A 19,561-nucleotide genomic window follows, 5' to 3' on the forward strand; every position below is an offset into this window, starting at 1 on the left:
TCAATCCTCAGAACCACATAAAAAATAAATAAATAAAATAAAGGTATTGTGTCCAACTACAACTAAAAAAATAAATATTAAAAAGAAAAGAAATCTCCAGCTTAAAAACAAGCAGAGGGCTTGGCTATGTAACATTCACGCACAGTGTCCTTCATCTACTAGCTGCTCAGTTGTTTAGTATTTCTGAGCGAGGAGGAAGCCTCAGCATAATAGAGTGAGACATTCCCAAAATGCAAGGTTGACCAGTGAAGTTGTCTCTGAGGTCCCATGTGTCTTTTAACTGCTCTGCCCCAGACTGTTGCCCAACTCCTAAGGTTCTGGATTTTCCACCACACTCAGCTGCTTTTCCTTGGTGTTTTTATCAAGTAGATTTGCATTGCCTGACCCTGGTTCCTTTTCCTGTTCTCATTTTATGGAGCAACATAGCATAATAGGAAGGAGTTAAAAATTTAAACACTAAGTCAAACTGCCTGACTTCAAATCCTGATTCCTGGTTACTCCTGAGTGATCTTGAGCCAACTCCCTCACCAGTCTGTGCCTGTTCCCCACCTGTGAAATGGGGACATTTAAGAGGACCTACTCATAGGGCTGATACATGATGACATAAGTTAGTACTTACAATGCACTTAGAAAAATGCCTAGCACATTTACTAATCTAATAAAAAATGTGATTTCAGCATGTCAAATGCACTTATTTCCAAGATTTGGGATGGATCTAGAGATTAAAGGTTGAACTCTATGAACTATAAAATCCCTTCCAGTCCTGAATTTTTATGCTCCTATGAGGATAATCAACACTTTTCCAGATTTGTTTCCATATGGTTCTGATTCTCACATCTGGAAATTTGTTTCTATGCAACAACAGCCAAACACTTAAAGACTTAAGCCAAGGAGTTAAAATAAAATGTTTGTTATTTATACTATCAATGTTAATTAGCATTCATTAATGGAACTTTTAACCTTTGGACATGATTTAGGGAAATGGCAGGTACAGATAACTATAGTATCAACCAGTGTAAAAATAAGGAGTTGTTTGAAAGCCAAAAATGATCTTTAAAATGAGAAATGAATTGTTAGGAACCCAGTGGGAGGTTGGGCTAGTGTGTCAAGTTTGAGTGCCGCTACTAACTAGCTGCGAAACGTTTAAAATCCTTTTTCCTCTTTGCCTGTTTCTCATCTGTAAAGTAACAGCAACAGGTTCTTTACAGATTGAAAATAAAATACAAATGCTTCACTATAGCAGCAATGAAGTAGAGTGATAGCAAAGTCAATGTCTTAAAGAACAAAAAGAAATGGATTACTTTGTTAGAATTAAAACATTTAAAAATAACTGGAATACCTCCATCCTGAGATCAAGTTAGGAAAACAGCCCAAACACCTCAGAGCTGGTGCTTTGATTGAATTACTCCACCAGGACCACTACTTTATGCCCAACAGGCGTTGGATCAGTGTTGACCAATGGCAATATGTGTGGTATGTGTGAAGGAATGGTTGTGCCTAGTCCCTGAACAGCAATACAGTACTGCTCATGCAGTCTTAACATTAAATATCTGATACCCTGTATCAAAAGAGTGCTAGCTTTACTTCCATTTTTATAAGGGACAAGTTTAAGGAACTTAAGTAATTACCCAGTGTGTTTTGCTGGCTTGAGAAACTTCTAAAACATAACACACAGCGCCACCTAATGGAATGAACAAACATCTCTACTGTAAGAGCACAGTGGTGTCATGGACAATATGGAAACAAGTGCATTTGAATGCGGAAATCAGAATTTTTATTAGATTAGTAAATGTGTTAGGCATTTTTCTAAGTGCACTGTAAGTACTAACTTATGTCATCATGTATCAGCCCTATGAGTAGGTCCTCTTAAATGTCCCCATTTCACAGGTGGGGAACAGGCACAGACTGATGAGGCTCAAGATCATTCAGGGGGGCTGGGGATGTGGCTCAAGCGGTAGTGCGCTCGCCTGGCATGCGTGTGGCCCGGGTTCGATCCTCAGCACCACATACAAAGATGTTGTGTCCGAAAACTGAAAAATAAATATTAAAAAATTCTCTCTCTCTCACTCTATCTTTTTTTTTTAAAAAAAGATCATTCAGGAATAACCAGGAATCGGGATTTGAAGTCAGGCAGTTTGATTTAGTGTTTAAACTCTTAACTTGTCAGGATTCAATTCTGAAAGGCTATGAAATAACCTGTTTTCTCTCCCTTACCACCTTCCAAACAGTGGGGAATCACTGCAGTCTCTGGACAGAGACCAGAACAGCATAACCTGCCCTAAGGCCACTGATCAGAGACCGGTTAATGAGCACTAAAAATGATTTCTTTTCATATTTAAGGGATGAGCTCTGAGCCCTGCTTCCAGGAGGCCATGGATATAAGGGGTGCCATATGAGACACTGATGATAGGGGCACCCCAATGCTAAAGTCTGAAATTCATTGTGCGCTCTCAGCCTTCCACTTCTGGGACTAAACCTGTGGTGGTTTTTTATTTTGTTTTGTTTTTAGGGTTAGACATGAATACCTTGGGTATGCAGGGAGAAAGTAATGTATCATTCATTTCACCATAGCTGGCAATTACAGACTACAGAAGGCAGGCCTAGCTGAAATACACTTTGCACAAAGTGTGTGTGTGTGTGTGTGTGTGTGTACACACACACACACACACACACACAAAGAGAAGGTGGCAAATGGAGCAGTCAATGTTCCTCTTGTGTGGGCTTGACTTTGCTGCAAACAGGCCTAGGAGTCTGCCACACCTGGGTTTGCACACTGGATGTTGTATGAAGCTCAAATGAGTCAGTTAATCTCTTTAAGCTTCAGATTTTTTTCTACTTTAAAATGGGGATGGCTGGGCATGGTAATGCATGCCTGTAATTCTAGTAACTCTGGAAGCTGAGGAGGGAGGATCACAAGTTCAAGGCCAGTCTCAGCAATTTAGTAAGAACCTGTCTTAAAATAAAATTAAAAAGAAAGAATTGGAGACGTAGCTCAGTGGTAGAACACCCCTGGATTCAAACCCCAGTACAACAACAACAACAAAAAGTGGGGGGTGATGATGACAGATTGTTGTAAAACTTAAATAAACTTCAAAGGTATTAGCAGACTACTGGCATATAACACATACCTAATCAATCTTTCCAACTTGTTCTCTTGGGTCTTCATTTTAAGCCAGAAGACCATTTTCTAAACAGATCTAGGGTGTCAGGATGACACTTCCTAAAGTGACCCTCCATTTAGGCACAAATTTTACTTGGTCAGGGAGATCAGGCACGTATAAAGTTATAATCTAATGCTGATAATATATGTTCCTGATTAGGGTTGAAGAAAGAGTTACAAAGATGGGGAGAGAGTACCACAACCTAAAATGGCCCGTTAAGATAATGTAAAAGCACACAGAGGGACCATATCCTGGAAAAGAACCTACAGATATATGGCAGGAGTACAGTCTACCAACATTTTCCTACCTGTCCTCTAATTTCCAAACAAGTTTGAAATATAAAAATACTACCTTACAGATTGAAAATAAAATACAAATGCTTCACTACATGGCTAAGAGTTTGAAGTGAAAGTCAGCCCCTTGGTGGTTGTTTATTGCTTTATTAGAGCAGAGGAAAGTAATACCCATTGCTTTTATAGGCTTCTGTGAAATTATATGCATAGGGTGGTCAATAACCAACATCTAAATTAGTCTTCCAAATTATCACATTAAAGTAACCTCTGTGTTTAAGTGCTTTTACTTTGCAAATAACTACAACTTTTTTTTCTTTTTTGGTATTGGGAACTGAACCCAGGAACACTCTATCACTGAGTTATACTCCCAGCCTTTTCTTGAAAATTTTTGAGACAGGGTCTCACTAAGTTGCTCAGGTGGGCCTCAAGCTTGCAATTCTCCTGCTTCAGCATCTTGAGTAGCTGGGATTACATGTGTCCCCACACCCAGCTATGATAATAATTTATAACTAAGAATTTCACATATTATCAAAAAGGGCTCATCCTTCCCCCCAAGTCCACTTATAAATAGCATGACTGAAAATCTACTCTAAGATTATTATTACTATTTCCCTTTCAAAACAGATGAAATTCCTAAGTGCAGGTACTAAGAAGACAGTAGCAGCCCTCCTAAAACGGTGAGAATTGATGCCCATGGGGACAATTTTGCAACCCTGTTTCTGGGAGCCAGAGCTCAAGAGATTTGTCTTAGTGATGAATGTATATTCCTCTGCCTTCAAATAGGAAGACTGTCAAAATAAGGCTCTGAAGTCCCCGTTGCTCATCAATGTCATAAAAATGGAGCAGAGGAGAACAGGGTCTTGGTTTTCCCCAACAATGCTCAATAGGACCGCAGTGGTTTGGCATAGATTGGTTCCAGGATATGATGAGTTAGAACCAAGAAGAGACCTCCAAGGAAGACAGCGCTGAGGAAAGCCAGCAGGACATAGCGCCCAATGAAAAAGGCATCCACAATCTGGAGAAAGAAAACACCAAAGTGAAATTATTACCCTTCAGCATCCTGGCTGTGTTGATCCAAACTCTATAATAAGTTCATCAGCAGTTGTTCATTCATATTTGTAACTGAGTTCCCTCTATAAATAGATCATTGGAACCAGTTATCCCAAAGAGTTAATGAGAAGTTAGCTTGGTCTAGAAAGAGTCATTTTTTTGTTGTTGTTGTTAAAACATATTTTATTATGGAGAATTTGGAACTTATATTAAAATACAATAGTATAAAATTTTGGTGTAGAGCTGGGGCTGTAGCTCAGTGGCAGAACACTTGCCTAGCACATGTTAGACACTGGGTTTGATCCTAAGTACCATATAAAAAGAAACAAATAAAACTAAGGCATTCTGTCCATCTACAACTACAAAACAAAACAAAACAAAAAAACATGGTGTATACACCATGTTTATATATATATATATATATATATATATATATATATATATATATATGATCCAGCCATCAACCTACTGCTTTCAGAGGGGTTCGTTTTCAAATAAAAAGGTGACTCTTCAAAGTTTTCATTAGATGAGTTCTGAACCCTAACATTTAGTTTCTCAGTGGAGAAGGCAAATGGTCATTTGCCTAAGGTAAAACATTAAGAAGATAAGTAACTTGCTCCATCATACATTTGGCTCCCTGGTAACCTGACATACCTGAGGCCCCAATTCTTTCTTTCTTATTCTGCTTTCCTTTTTCTTCTTTTCTTTTGTGGTACTGGGGATTGAACCAAGGGTCTCGCCAATGCTACCAGTCCTTGAGGCCCCAGTGTTCCTGGTCTTTGTTGACAAAAATCTGTAACTGCTGGGTGTGGTGGCACACACCTATAAATCCCAGCTACTCAGGAGACTGAGGCAGGAGGACTGCAAGTATGAGTGTGGACTGTCTCAAAATTTTTAAAAAGGTGGGGGCATTTGGGGCTGTAGGTGAAGTGCTTGCCTAGCATGCTGGAGGTTCTGGATTCAGTCCTCAATACTAAAAGAATAAAAATAAAATAGCTATAACCGATGTTGGCTCTATTCACTGGTGTTCTACGTACTACCAGAGCCCCAATTTTCCCAGAGCCAAATGGCGGTACTTGAATTTAGGCAGAAAAAGACCTATTTAATGTATAGATTTTATGACAGCAGTGATTGACTTCACAGAAGCCTTGAAAACTCATATCTAGGAGAGAACCCAAAATATCCAAGCAGTGATTGCCATAGGCAAAAAAAAAAAATGGTCTGAAGATGTCCACATCCCAATCCCTAGAAGCTTTGAATATGTTAGATTACATGGCAAAGGAGAATTGAGGTTACTAACCAAATGAACTTGAAAACAGGGTTATCTGCATTACCCAGGTGGGCCCAATGTCATCACAAGGGCCCTTGAAAGTTAGAGGGGGAAGCAGGAAAGAGGGTCAGGGAAAGAGGTGTGAGGATGGAAGCAATGTCAGAGAGATGTTTACTGTTGGCTTTGAAGATAGAGGAAGAAGCTGGTGCAGTGGCACATGCCTGTATCTCAGGAGGCTGAAACAAGAGGATCACAAGTTCAAAGCCAGCCTCAGCAAAACTCAGTGAGACCTTGTCTCTAAATAAAATACAAAAAAATCAGAGCTGGAATATGGCTCAGTGGTTGATGCCCTGAGTTCAATCCCCAGGACACCCCCCCCCCCAAAAAAAAAAAAAAAAGGTAAAGGAAGGAGGCCACCAGCTAAGGGCCAGAGGAAACCTCCAGAAGCAGGAAAAGGCCAGAAAATAGACTGTCCCCTAAAATCTCTAGAAAGAAATGCAGCCCTGCTGAACCCTGGATTTTATTTAGCCCAGTGAGACTGATTTTGGACTTCTAACCTACAGAACTGTAAGATGATAAATTTATGTTGTGAGCTCCTATGGTTATAGTAACTTGTTACAGCAGCAATAGGAAACTAATACAGTGCTGATATTCAAAGCACCTGTCAAAATCCAAGCTCTGGTGTGATTGCTGAGATCCAAAGACACCAAAAAGAAGAAGACTCAGACACCCCAGCTACTCCAGAGATTACCCCAACAGTCAACTTATAACAAAGGTCAGTTTGATAAAACAGCTTTAACATAACTTTGACCTTGGCTCTGTTACTGAACAAGTCTCTTGCGGGCTACATGTTTGCTCGTTCGACTGTTTCACTTTTTAATTAGCCAATTAGCAGGCCTTGGGTGCAGAAGGCCCAGGCCATGTATTATTGATACAGTATTGAGCTTGGCTGCTGCAGGGGCCAGCTCTCAAGACCTGAAAATGAGAACTCCATTCTGCTGGCTATGCTGACAAACACATTTTGCTCAAACCCCATTCTCTCCTGAGTCTGAAACTCATATGACAGAAAAGAGAGAGACTGATTTCAACAGTGTTTACTCTATTGCCTTCTTCTAATAGTCACTTCTGTAGCGACACAGAAATCTTATCACTCTCTCCTCTAAGTAAGGACACTGAGGTAAGAATTTACCCCTGGCTCACACACACAGTACTTCTACCTTCAGAGTGGTTTCCAAATGTAAACAAAAGACCTGGAATTAATGAAAATAATTCCTTGAATTTGTGTGGTAATATTCCCTTGGAGTTTTTGAAACTAATTTCCTTCCTTTTGTCAAGGTTTAATTCTATATAAGATTGGAAGTATGTGTTCACTATAGTCCAAAAGTCTGTGTACTGTTGTTTAGTATCAAATTGGTAACCTGTGTATTCTCTGGGCTGGCCCCTGATATTCTGCTGAATCCCAACAATGAAGATTTTGAAGGTAGACCTCAGCTTGAATCTTTGCTCTGCTTCTTAATGTATATGTATGAATTTGGGCAAGTTACCTTAACCTCTACAGCTCCTGTGTCCTCACCTATAAAATGAGGACAGTAATAGTACCTACTTTGTACTAGTTAGGTTGGCCTGAAGTTTAAATGAGACAGTATAAACATGCTTACATAGGACCTAGCACACAGTAATCCTTTAATAAATGTTAGCTATTATCATCATTACTGTTTAAAAATTAAAATAGAGGTTGAGAAAAAAGAAGCTATTAGAAGAAGCAATGAAACAAATGAAGTCAATAACCTTATCAGGTTCCTATGGGGTTTGAGACCAGTTGTGCATGGTTAAACCAGCACCCCATTCTTTCAGGATTGGGTGAGATCTCCAGCAAAGAAGTATAGAGAGGTGATAAGAATCCATTTACAGAGGTGGAAGCTGGCATATGTAGACCAATGAAATTGTTAGTATTGAATTCATTTATATCTTCCATTTCTGCTTTCCACAGAAATGTTCCTCTTTCCCCACTTCTCTATGGAAATGATTCTCTCCACATTATGGAAATGGAAATTCATGTTGCTCAGCACCCTGATGGTACTACATCAATTTCAACCCAAGATATGAGGATGTGAGCCAAGGCTACCAGAAATGGGACCTCACTTTGGGAGCAGGACTACTCCCATTTCTAACTCTTTTCTCTTTCTCTGTCCCCACAGTAGGAGGTGGCCTTACAACACAATGTTGTTCAACTTGATGCAAGTTGGAGAAGAGAACATCTCAGGCAAACCTCTGCCTAGAAGTGTTACAGATGGAATTCAGAAGATTCTTTTCCTGAGTGAAGGCGTAGAGGGTCTTAAAATTCCCTCTGAGCTTTCCCATCATTGCCTGAACACTGCAATTCTAACACATCTCAGGTCACAGGGCAGGATGATGGTTTGGACCAGAGGACAAAATGAAACCAACAGCTTTACCTTCGTTTCGACCTCTGGGGCTGGAAATTCACTGGCTCGGGGAAAAAGTAATAGAACAGACGTGATGATCACAGCACCAAGGAATACAAAAATGACAGAGAACCTGGGACCAAAAAGAGAAAGTATTAAAAGCACCGTTTACAGTTTTTTCTTTTATGAGGCCCAGACTGGCCTTTCCTTGGGGTCAATATTCTATGTTTCAGTCCCTTAACAGAGTCCAGAGACCTGCTGTCCACAACCAGCCTCTATCCCAAAGTCTTTCTTCCTAGACAGGTACCAGCTGTATGCATTCCCCTTTATTCTGGGAAATTCCTAACAGCGGGAATTCATAGTTTTCATTTGTGCTTTTGCATGAAGTCATTAAGAAAACACAACAAAGCAGTCCCTCCCCATTCCCACTTAGGATACTTTAGCAAATTCTTAATTCTCTGCTTCCTACTGACACTAAAATGGAGTGTCCAGAGTGGAACTCTATTTTCAGGTTCCGTTAGTAGCCTAACTCTGTTCCAAGTCAATGCCAGGTGCAGAAGGCCAGTTAAATCCACTGAAGGCTTCTTTCATTTCCCTGGGTCCAGGCCTAGAGCCTTAGAGACTGGACCAAGCAAGTGCCATAAATCTGAACAATTAAGAAAAACTCCCACGTTCAACCTCAAGAGATTCAATAGGCAGTGAAAGCAGATTTTCTTGTCATCTCTTGTCTTCCCTGATCTCCTCCATAGTAAGAACTGAAAAATACACTTCCCTTCTCCTCCCACCTCTGCCTCAGAGCATAAATAACACAGTTAGTGCTTATAATAAGAGGTTAAAATGCAACTCATTCAAACTGCCAGTAATTACAAAAATGATCTTCTGAATTCTAAATGTTTAATGAGCGTCAGCGATTTTGCCTCTAATTGCTTTTACCTAGGACTCCCAGCTGGAAAGAATGCCTTACCTAGCTATCCCGGAGGCTCTGGATAACAGCACACACAGCAGCAGCACCAACACCCAGAGCAGGGCTAAGATGAACACGCCAGCACCCACTCCTAGCACCGTGCCAGCCATCCTGGGGAGGAAGACATCATCAGGCTGCACTCTGTCTGGGACCCCTACCCACACCCACTTCTGGCATTTAGACAAATACAGAAAGCCTGACCTCATTATGGGGAAGTTTTTGATGATTGGTGTGTAGGATCACTCACTACAGGTCTTTAATTTTCAAGAATGTCCAGTTCCAGAGTCCCTTAATGGGAACTAGAAATTTAGAACCCAAAGACTTTCTTTATGGCAGAGACTGAGAGATGGCTTTCTGCTCCATGTGTGTAATTTTAAATTTGGTCTCTGAATTCTACTTTAACTTCTTCCCCAAGCCACAGTAGAACACTAAACTCTCCCTTGCTGTAATATCCTAACTAAGGTCTGTTAAAGGCACAAGGGCCTGGGAGTTCCAGGGCCAAAGCAGAAGTTGAACTCTTAGGTTAAAATCATGGGATGAACTTTGACTCACCAGGCGATCACGAGACAGAAATTTCCACTCTACTGTTGAGTGCTTATTTGCAAAAGGAAGAAAATTTCCAGTCCTTAAAGAACAACCACCATCACTACTTCTGAACATTTACTATGTGCTAAGTACTTTACAAATGTATCTCATTTAATCATGGCAATAAGCTTTGGAGGAAGGTATTATATGTCTTATGTCTCAGAAGGAGTCAGTGCAGTATAACTGGAAAGGGGGATGTGCTGTTTTGCTAATTAGTGCCTTACAACAAGAGAAATTCATTCTCTCACTGTTCTTGAGATGAAAAGTAAAAAATAAAGGCATCAATAAGTCCACAATCCTAATAAAGGATTTAGAGGAGGATCCTTCCAGGCCTCTTCCAGCTTCTGGTGGCTCCACATGTTCCTTGGCTTGTGACTCACAACTCTAGTCTCTGTTCCTGTCTTCACGTGGCCTTCTCTGTCTCTTGTCTTCTTCTGGCTACTCATTATAAGGGCATCTTCACTGAACTTCAGGTCCACTCAAGTAGTCTAGTATGATTTTATCATAGCTCCTTAACTTAATTACATCTACAAAAACACTTTAGTCAAATAGGTTCACATTCATATATTTTAGGGGTTAGGCTGCGGACATAACTTTGGGGGGCTACCAATCAACCCACTACAGGTCAACACCATACTACCATACTTGCCCTGATTTTCTTTCCAGTATTAGAGACAAGTCTTAAGCAACAGATTCTTCCTTAGCTTGCTGGTTTTCTTTACCTGATATTTAAATGTCACAAAAATTTATCTATGAGAGGTTTTATTAAAAAGTTATTGGAAAAGAAGCTCTAAGCATGAACTACTTTTAAAACACAGTAATTCAATCAACATTCATGATGTCCCTACCATGTAAAGCACGATTCTACAAGCTGGGGATGACAAAGGTAGATGAGAAATCTCTCCCAGCAGAAGCTTTAGGTCTACTGGAGAATACCATCACATAAACAACTGCTCATGTTACATTCTGTTAAGCAGCAAAGTGCAACAGGAACTGGGATATTGAGAAGGGTTACAAAGGAGGGACCTTGCACAGGAACTCTCTGGAAAGAATCAGTGAGGCAAGATGAGGAGTAAGGGGACAGGCCTCTCTAACCTCACTGGGGAGCATTATGCCCCTCCCAGGCACCTCATGGATGTTGTCCCAACTACTCCAGCAAGCCAGTGTTTCCCCATCTCTATGTCTTTGTACTTGGCTATTTCTAAAGCCTCAATCCCCAACAATCCCTCTACTATTTGTAGGGCTAGACTCTCTTCATGGTTCCCATCTTGGCTTCTTCAGAGAAGGAATAGCACTTCCTCTGAGAGGTCTTCCCCGACTACCCTGTCTAAAGTAATCTTCCCAAGCAGTGATTTTTCCATCTCCCTAGTTCCTTCAGAGTACTTGTCATTAATTGTAGTTAATTTTTTCTCTATGTGGGGAGGTGCTGGGGATTGAACCCATACTGAGCCACATTCCTGGCCCTTTTTATTTTGAGACAGGGTCTTACTAAGTTGTTGAGGCTGGCTTTGAACTCACAATCTTCCTGTCCCAGCCTCCAGTCACTGGGATTACAGGCATGTACCACTCTACCTGGTTAACTTATTTATTCATTTTCTTACAAGTTTATTTTTTGTCTCTCCAACTAGAATAATAAATTCACGAAGGCAGAAACTTTATCTTTCTCACCTGGTATCCCCAGTTTGTAGCTCAGAGGTTATATGGAGTAAATTTGTTTGATGAATAAATAAAGCAGTGCTAACAAATCTGAAAATCAAGTGAGGGAGTAATAAGGTCATATCAAGGTTTAGAAGGATGACCAGATAACTTCTGGTCCATGCACTGGACAGTACTAACAAAGGGAACAACAGTGAACACGTGGAAATGCTCAATAAGACAGATTAAAAAGAATTTAACAAATATACAAAGCAATGAAGGAAAATCCTTAAGTACCCTAAACAAAAAAATATAACCCAAAGCCTGAGTGGTTAGTGAGGACTGAGCACTGAGACCTACAGGGGTGCTGGCAGCAGATACAGGCCTTCAGAGTGGTCCTGTCCTGGCCAGATGAGATCTCAGGCCCATGATGCAGAGAACTAGAACTAAGAACAATATATCATGCTGGGCCCTCAAAGGGCTTAATGGTTTTTGAAATATGGTCTGAAAAATTGCTAAAGATTTCAAAGAAATCTAGACAAGTGACTCAGGCCACAAGTGAAAAAGACTAGCCCAAAAGAAATCTGAATCCTTACCTGCATTTAAATATAGAGTTTAAGTACAATACCAATGTAGTATGGGAATCTCAGTAGAAAAGATTAACATAAAAACTAGACTAAAAGTAAGGTACCTAAAGGATCCCAGCTGAGATCATCTATTAGGATGCCACCACAGATGTGCATATAAGACTAAAGAGTGGATTTAATGAGGTTTTCAGACATAAAAAGACTGAAATGGAATTCACCTTGTGGGAGGCTGACATAGCATGTAACTAGTGTTTGCTTCCCTTCCTGGTTGGCTGAGGCACTGTCGGTCACCCTGTGATCTGGTTGCTTTTAAGTAAGGGAAGATGGTAGCCCTGATCTTGAGGGTAGAGACAAAGCAAATGTGTCTTCGTGCATGGGCGTGCTTTCCTACAGCCCCATGGGTTGAGCTACGCTCACCTGTTCCTTTGTGATATTACCCCTTGTCTAGTTTGGGATAGAATGTTCCATGAAAATGTCCTTTTGTGTGTCCCCTTCTCTTACTCTTGCCATCACCCCCTTGGGTGTGGCCTTCCTAGATGTCAATCAACCTGCTGACAGCAGACATCATGAAGCTAGACTCGATCCCCTGAAGCCTGACCCCTTGCCTCATTTGAATGGCTTCTCCGCAATAAAAGGGGTCAGCACGCGCTCGCTCGCTCTCTCTATGGACCCTTAAGGTCAGAGGAGCTGTCACAGCACCCCCAAAGAAAAAGGTATTTCTGTCTTGTGTGGTTATTTTGCACAGCCCAGTTCCCCTTAAGTGAACCCTGAGTGTTTTAGTCACATGGATCACGACAGGTAGTGTCCCTGGGTAGGCAGGTTTGAGGGTTTAAGTTACAGGAATGCGACACACCTCTCACAGATCCTCACTGAAAGAGTTACTTAGGAATGTACTCCAACAAAAAGGAAAATGAACCAAGAAAGATATAAGGAAAAATGGTGAGAAAGACATTAGCAAAAATTGACTATAAATATTCCTGCAATGATAATGACGACTAATTTTCAAGGGGTTAAAAATGAGAAAACTAAAATATTACTCAACAGTTATATGGAAGGTGAGAAAGAATAGTTCAAAGTAAAAGCAGTCAACATATATTACTTGCTCTGAAGGAGGAGTTAATGATTAGTTAAGTTTTACTAAGCAAAAGATAGATATTTGAAGACACATAGGCACATACTAAATAACAGAAAGAGAATGAACAACTTCCACAAGAGTGAAAAAAAAATAATAAAGGAAGAAAACAAGAGGGGGTGATGGCAAGGGGTAAAAAGGAAGGAACATTTAAAAATATAAGATGAAACTGAAAATTACAACAAAAAGCATAGTAAATACAAACTTTTATTAATTATATTAATTATACTTGATTATTAAAGGATTCTCATGCTGGATTAAAAAAAATAAAAACAGCTCTTTATAAAAGCTACACAAAAAGCATAAAGAAAGAGAGGTTCAAAATAAAGAGACTGAAAAGAAACACTAACAAAACAATACTGGGGGAAAGGGGATGGGGAAAAATTTTTTTCATCTTGTAAAATTTAATAGGTGTAGAGTTCTACTTTTACAAGATGAAAAATTTCTGGAGATCTGTTTCATGATAATGTAAATATACTACACTAATGAACTGTACACATAAAAATGGTTAATATGGTAAATTTTATGTTATGTGCTTTAAATCACAATTTGGAAAAACAAGTGAAACAAAAATATAAGTTGGTAAAGCAATATTAGTATCAAGAATATATGTTAAGCTTGAAAAATATTAATAATAATAATAATCACAGGCTGGGTTTGTAGCTCAGTGGTAGAAAGCTTGCCTAGCATATGTGAGGCACTGGGTTCAATTCTCAGCATCATATAAAAAATACAAGTATTGTGTCCATATACAACTAAAAGTATTTTAAAAAAAAAAAAGAATAATCACAAAAGGAATAATTTGGCAAAAAGACACAACTTGAAATAAATATGAACCTAACATAAGTGACATAAATGACATAAATATGAACCTAACATAAATGACATAACATTACAATAAACAAAGCCACAAATTTAGTGGAAGATTTTAATGTAACTATCTTAGAATCAACAGATCAAGCAGATAAAAAATAAAAATAAACACTTGACAAAAGAGGTTATCCAAATGACCAATATGTGAAAAGCAGTTCAACTTCATTAGTCATCAGGAAATTGCAAATAAAAACCAAAATTCATTACTCCTACATACCTGCAAGAATGGCCGAAATGAAAATGACAGACAACATAAGTGTTAGTAAAGATGTAGATTAATTGGAACCCTCAAACACCGTGGTAAGAGTGTAAATTGTTATAACTGCTTTGGAGACTACTGACAGTATCAATCAAACCTGAAAATTCATGTCCCGCAGATCCAGCTCTTCTATTCCCAGTTGTATTTCTAACAGAGATGCACACAGAAGTTCAAAACCCATGTACAAGAAGTTCATTCCAACCCTATCTGAAATAGCTGAAAAAGGAAACAACCCACATGTCCACCAATACAAAGGATAAATATGTTTCAAAATTCTTTCATACAATGCAATAGAATAAAGCAATAAGAATGAACTTGGATGAATTTCACAAATACTAAGTGTAAAATGACAGAGGCAAAAAAGTTTATACTGTTTGATTCCATTTATATAATGTTCAAAAAAAGTTCAAACTACTTTGGGGGGTTAGAAGTCAAAGAGTATGTTTTCCATTCAGAAAGTAGTGACTGGAGGGAGCTGAAAGAGGTTCTGGAGTGCTGATAAAATTTTGTTTATTGATCTGGGTGTGGGTTACCTGGATTCACTCATTTTGGTAAACTGTACCTAGCTATACATTTAGGATGTGTACACTTTTCTGTATGTGTGTTATACTTCACTGAAAGGTTTCTTTTGAAGAATCTTAAGAGACATATCAATCAAATGCAATATATGGACTCTGTTTGGGTCTTGATTCAAAAAAGCCAGTATAAAAAAGAAAACCTTTTAAAAGATGACTGGAGAAATTTCAACAGTATCTGGATATTTGATGATATTAGGGAATTATGGGTTTTTTTAAGCGAATTAAAAAAAAAAAAAAAGCTATTGGGCTGGGGATGTGGCTCAAGCGGTAGCACGCTTGCCTGGCATGCATGCGGGCCCAGGTTCGATCCTCAGCACCACATACAAACAAAGATGTTGTGTCCGCCGAAAATTTAAAAATAAATATTAAAATTCTCTCTCTCTCTTTAAAAAAAAGCTATTGAAGGCTCTTTAGGATATACACATATATACATGTAACACATCAGAGAATAGAAAATGTGACTAGGAGCTTCATATTCTCTGGGGGAGGGGAAGTGAAGTAGCTAACATGAAATAAGACTGGTTGTGAGCTAGTTGTTGAAACTGGGTGAAGAGAGTGTTGATGTTGGCTATACTATTTTTATACTTTTGAATATATTGGAAACCTTCACACTAGAAAGATATGTGTATGTATATGTATGTAAGTGTGAATAAATGTAACAAAAGATTTGTAAGATTATTATAGTTAAAATTATAAAATCTTATTAAAGATTGTTTTCTAAGAAGCACCTGGACAGAGAAATAAAGTAGCCCTGAATAAAAAAATAACCCATGTTGCTAGATGGTTCAATTCAAAGATCTTAATTTTCTTTAACCTATACATTTAATGCAATTCTAACCAAAATCTAAAAATAATTTTTGTAGAACTTGAAAATGAATCCTAAATTCATATGAGTAAAAACCCAAGAATAGCCAGAACAATTTTGAGAAGTAGAATGGCAACTTGCCTTTCTTGTTACCAACTGCCACAAGACACATTATAAAACCAAGGTAATTAAAACAGTGTGATAGTGGCACAAAGACACATGGACCAGCGGCATGAAATTGAGAACCTAGAAACAGATCCATGCATTTGTCAGAACTTCATGCAGGAAGGAGTTGGCTCTGCGATTCAGTGGGTAAAGGATTTCATAGCTGGTGGTGGGACAAATGATTATCCAACCGGAAAATAATAAAACTAGACCTCTACATTATATCATATACAGAAGCCAATTTTAAATGGAACTAATTCATAATGAAATAGCATATGTTTAAAAATATGAATGTTCAGGCTGACTACACTAGAATACATAATGAAGTACAGTAGTCAGATGCTCGCACCTAAACTTAGAATCACCATGAACGCAAAAGCTACAAATGCAGACTATGCAGGTGTGTTGTGCTGGCAACTCAAATACCACGAGCTGTGCTGCCTTTAGTTATGTGATTTTTCTAGAGTGAGGAACAACTCTTGTTAAAGTTCCAAACCACAAATTAGTATAATTTTCCCTTGATTTACATTAGAGTTTCATTCCTGGAAATTTTACTATATTAAACTGTGCCAAAAAATACATTATGTTAATATGAAAAATACAGTTAGGTTCTGGGCCCAGATAATTAGAATCGAATACCCTGAGGAAAAGTAGTATAGGATGGAGGACAATTCTTTACCTGATGACTGTCCCGTGCATTATGGAACACCTTGCATCCCCAGCCCTGCTAGGTAAATTCCAATACTTCCTTCCAATGATAATAACTAAATATGTCTACACAAATCCCAAAATACCCCCAATCCAAGGCAGTACCACCTCCATGAAGAACTAGTGTTCTGGAAAAACTCTTGGGTCATCACTACGACTTTATTCTTGATAGCATAACAACAGGAAAAAAAAAAACCCTGAAATGTTCATCAATAAGGAAATGAATACAATATTTTATATTCATAATGAACACTTCAAATGAATGAACTTGATCTATATGTACTGCTATAAATATAGCTAAAAACCAATGTTGAGTGATAAAAATCGCAAATGAAATCCACAATATAACTATTTGTAGTTAAAAATTAAAATAAACTTTAATAATACATATTGCTTAGGATGTACATATATACAGCAAAAGCATAAAAACATGAGCATTAATTATATAATTTCAGGAGAGTATTTGCCTCTCTGGGGAAAGGAAGGAAAGAGGAGAGGAAAGGGAAAAGAAGGGATCTAAACTAGATCTATGAGATTTTTATTTCTTTAAAATTAAAAGCTTAAATAGATAAGCCAGAAAGTGAATATTCATTAATCTGGAACACAGGTATTTGATATACTATCAAATGTAATATTCTCAAGTTTAGTTTTAAAAAGTTACCTGATGACAGAGTACACATGAATTGGGATCAAGATCAGAGATGGGTGACCAATAGTTCTTCAGAGAGGTGATGAGGGTATAAGCTTTCCTTGGTTGTGGAAATAGAAAACCTAAGGAGAAGGTTTTAGAAATTACTCATATTTCTGAGTTTGGTTGATTGGGCTGATACCTCTAAGAAAATAACTACTTAAGGTTAATTGGTGCTCTTTATGATATTGCACAATAACCTGTAAGACCTAGACCAACTCTATCATCTTAGAATATAGGATAATGGTAGTTAAAACAGAATCATTTGAAACATATCCCTTTAATATCCCACAGAAACTTAAAAACTCAGGAGACACTGGGTTCTATAGACACTGGGTTACAGCTTTCAAGTATGAGATAAATACTAATACTAGAATTAGCTATTCTAAGAATGAGGTTCATGACTTTATAACCAAACTACACATTTTCTTACTATATGTAGAAAGGAAGGGGTTGGGTATACTAAAGAAAGATGCTGTAGAGAAATGAACATCTAGGCATTTCATTTTGTTAATTCAATATGAGAATAATACTTTTGCTCATTTCCTCTATTGGAATAGTTAAATTATTATTTTTGAGTCAGATATGATAAAAAGTAAAGTTTTTATTGAATATTCAGGACTTCTTCAAATCTTGGAGAATTGATGGTTTGGTCACCCTGATTTCAAGAGTAAGTCCATTTACTTAATAAATGTGGCATGTACTTATGAATTCATTTATTTTGCAGTAATGGGTGTTGAACTTAGGTCCTCCTCATATAAGCACTCTACCACTGAGCTATATCCCCAGCCCATTCTATTTTATTTTATTTTGAGACATGAAGCCTTGACCTTTCAATGCCCAGGCTGGCCTTGAACTTGTGGATCCTCTTGCCTCAACCTCCTGAGTTGCTAGGACTACAGGTATACAACATAAGCCCAGCAATATCTGTAGCAAGTAGATAAAAACACTGTCTAAATTTGAACAGTGTTCAGTAGCTGACAACAGGACCCAATATAGGATCAATTTTTTTCCCTCTATGTTGATGCTGTGAGATCTTTTTTTTTTTTTTTAAAGAAAGTTTCTTCAAACCCTTTTGGATGTATTTGTATTTGTCATTTATCTAAGGTTGGTTCTACATGCCCTTTGAGAGAAATCTGATAGAGAAGCACACAGTGAGGAGACTGACCCTAGTTTACTAAAAATACAGCACCCAGCACTAAGTTGAGAATCTTAGTGAGAATACTAATGGCTATTATAAGATGACTTACTGTCCAGGACAAATATGGACTCCGTAGAGGGTAATAAAGCTTAATAGCTGCTGGTGATGGGTGATACCTCACCCATTGCCCGATTTTCACGTGGACTCAAGCCCTTGAAAGCAACAGAAGAAAACAATGGATTACAGGAGTGAATGGCCCTTCTGAAGGAATCCTTTTCAATTTTTTCTATAGCTTGTCCCAAACACTTAAAAATAATCAGAGGACTTTCACATTTTTATTTTTCTACTTTAAATATTTATCATTTGAATTTTAAAATATTAAGATATCGCCTCCAGCTTTATTAAGTCCCATGCACGTCTGGGACAAAAATCAATTGTCAAGCTACCTAAATGCCACGGATGTGACGTCCACTTTTACTTAACACACTGTTAGAAATGGGGGGGGGGGGTCGTCCATGGATTCTGATTCTGTCCTTGCACCCCTTTCCAGGTCATGGTTGCGTTTTGAAAGTGACAGAGATTCAGTCCGCTAGCTCCATCACCCATCAGCTACCAGCACTGCAGCCGGGAAACACCGGGCTGCTAGGAGTTCCTCTACTCTCCCCGGCCCGATTGCTGATTCAAACTGGCAAAAGGAAAAGAGTGCCCGCACGTCTCATCAGAATGCTCACCTGACTACCTCCTAGCAGGTGGAGAGGGATTAAGGTTTCAGACAAAAGGAAAACGAAAGCACTGACATTTTACTTTCTTAAGAGCATGATACAGAAAACAGTCCCTCCTTCTCGGCATTCTATTAAGAATTTATTAGCCGCCGGGTCTTGGGCCCAGACCCCGCGGTAAGGGTAGTCTGTGATGTCCGCACACCGCCCGTCCACACTGTTTTCCAGCCTCCACAGCCGGAGTCTCCACCCTTCTCGCTACTCCGCAACTGTCCGGCTTTCCTCACTGCCGCCCGCCTCATTGGGTTCCCGGGTTACCCCATTTCCCCGGACCAGACTCATACCTCAATGTCCCGCTGGTTCCAGTCCGCCGAGGCTTTGATCTACTTAGAACGAATCACAAGTGGGCTTTCATTCAGGCGATTTCCGATTCGCTAATCAGTGCTGCTCTTTCAACGCCCAGCTTTCCTCTCATTAGCTTCCACTTGCCGCGACTCCAGGCAACGCCAAGTGTAGTGGGTGGGC

At 38.9% G+C, this 19,561-nt stretch overlaps 2 protein-coding genes across 9 annotated transcripts in view; one reads left to right on the forward strand and one right to left on the reverse strand.

The window, feature by feature from the left end:
- The window catches only part of Slc37a2 (solute carrier family 37 member 2), a 36,746-nt gene extending 28,373 nt beyond the window's left edge, over window positions 1–8,373 (forward strand). Inside the window, exons 18-19 of one of the 4 annotated variants that reach the window (XR_003584118.2) lie at window positions 7,765–7,884; window positions 7,973–8,373. The gene's annotated coding sequence lies outside the window, so the exon portion shown is untranslated. Of the gene's footprint in view, window positions 1–7,764 lie in introns of all 4 variants that reach the window. The other 3 variants (XR_003584119.2, XR_003584117.2, XR_011708623.1) reach the window with 3 other exon arrangements.
- Tmem218 (transmembrane protein 218) lies at window positions 1,752–19,424 on the reverse strand. 5 transcript variants are annotated; one of them, XM_071616838.1, is made up of 7 exons: window positions 19,381–19,424; window positions 18,427–18,529; window positions 17,150–17,259; window positions 14,330–14,448; window positions 9,162–9,272; window positions 8,228–8,330; window positions 1,752–4,469 (listed from the first exon to the last, which is right to left on the reverse strand). In XM_071616838.1, exons 5-7 carry the CDS (start codon window positions 9,269–9,271, stop codon window positions 4,335–4,337), a joined length of 348 nt encoding a protein of 115 aa, XP_071472939.1. In that variant the 5' UTR covers window position 9,272; window positions 14,330–14,448; window positions 17,150–17,259; window positions 18,427–18,529; window positions 19,381–19,424; the 3' UTR covers window positions 1,752–4,334. The 5 variants fall into 5 exon arrangements, with proteins under 5 accessions (XP_071472939.1, XP_071472940.1, XP_027801206.1 ...); XM_071616839.1 differs by lacking the exon at window positions 19,381–19,424 and adding an exon at window positions 19,049–19,115; XM_027945405.2 differs by lacking the exon at window positions 14,330–14,448.
- Window positions 19,425–19,561: the final 137 nt, after the last annotated feature.

This window comes from Marmota flaviventris, chromosome 9 (assembly GCF_047511675.1).
Source record: "Marmota flaviventris isolate mMarFla1 chromosome 9, mMarFla1.hap1, whole genome shotgun sequence".
NCBI lineage: Eukaryota > Metazoa > Chordata > Mammalia > Rodentia > Sciuridae > Marmota > Marmota flaviventris.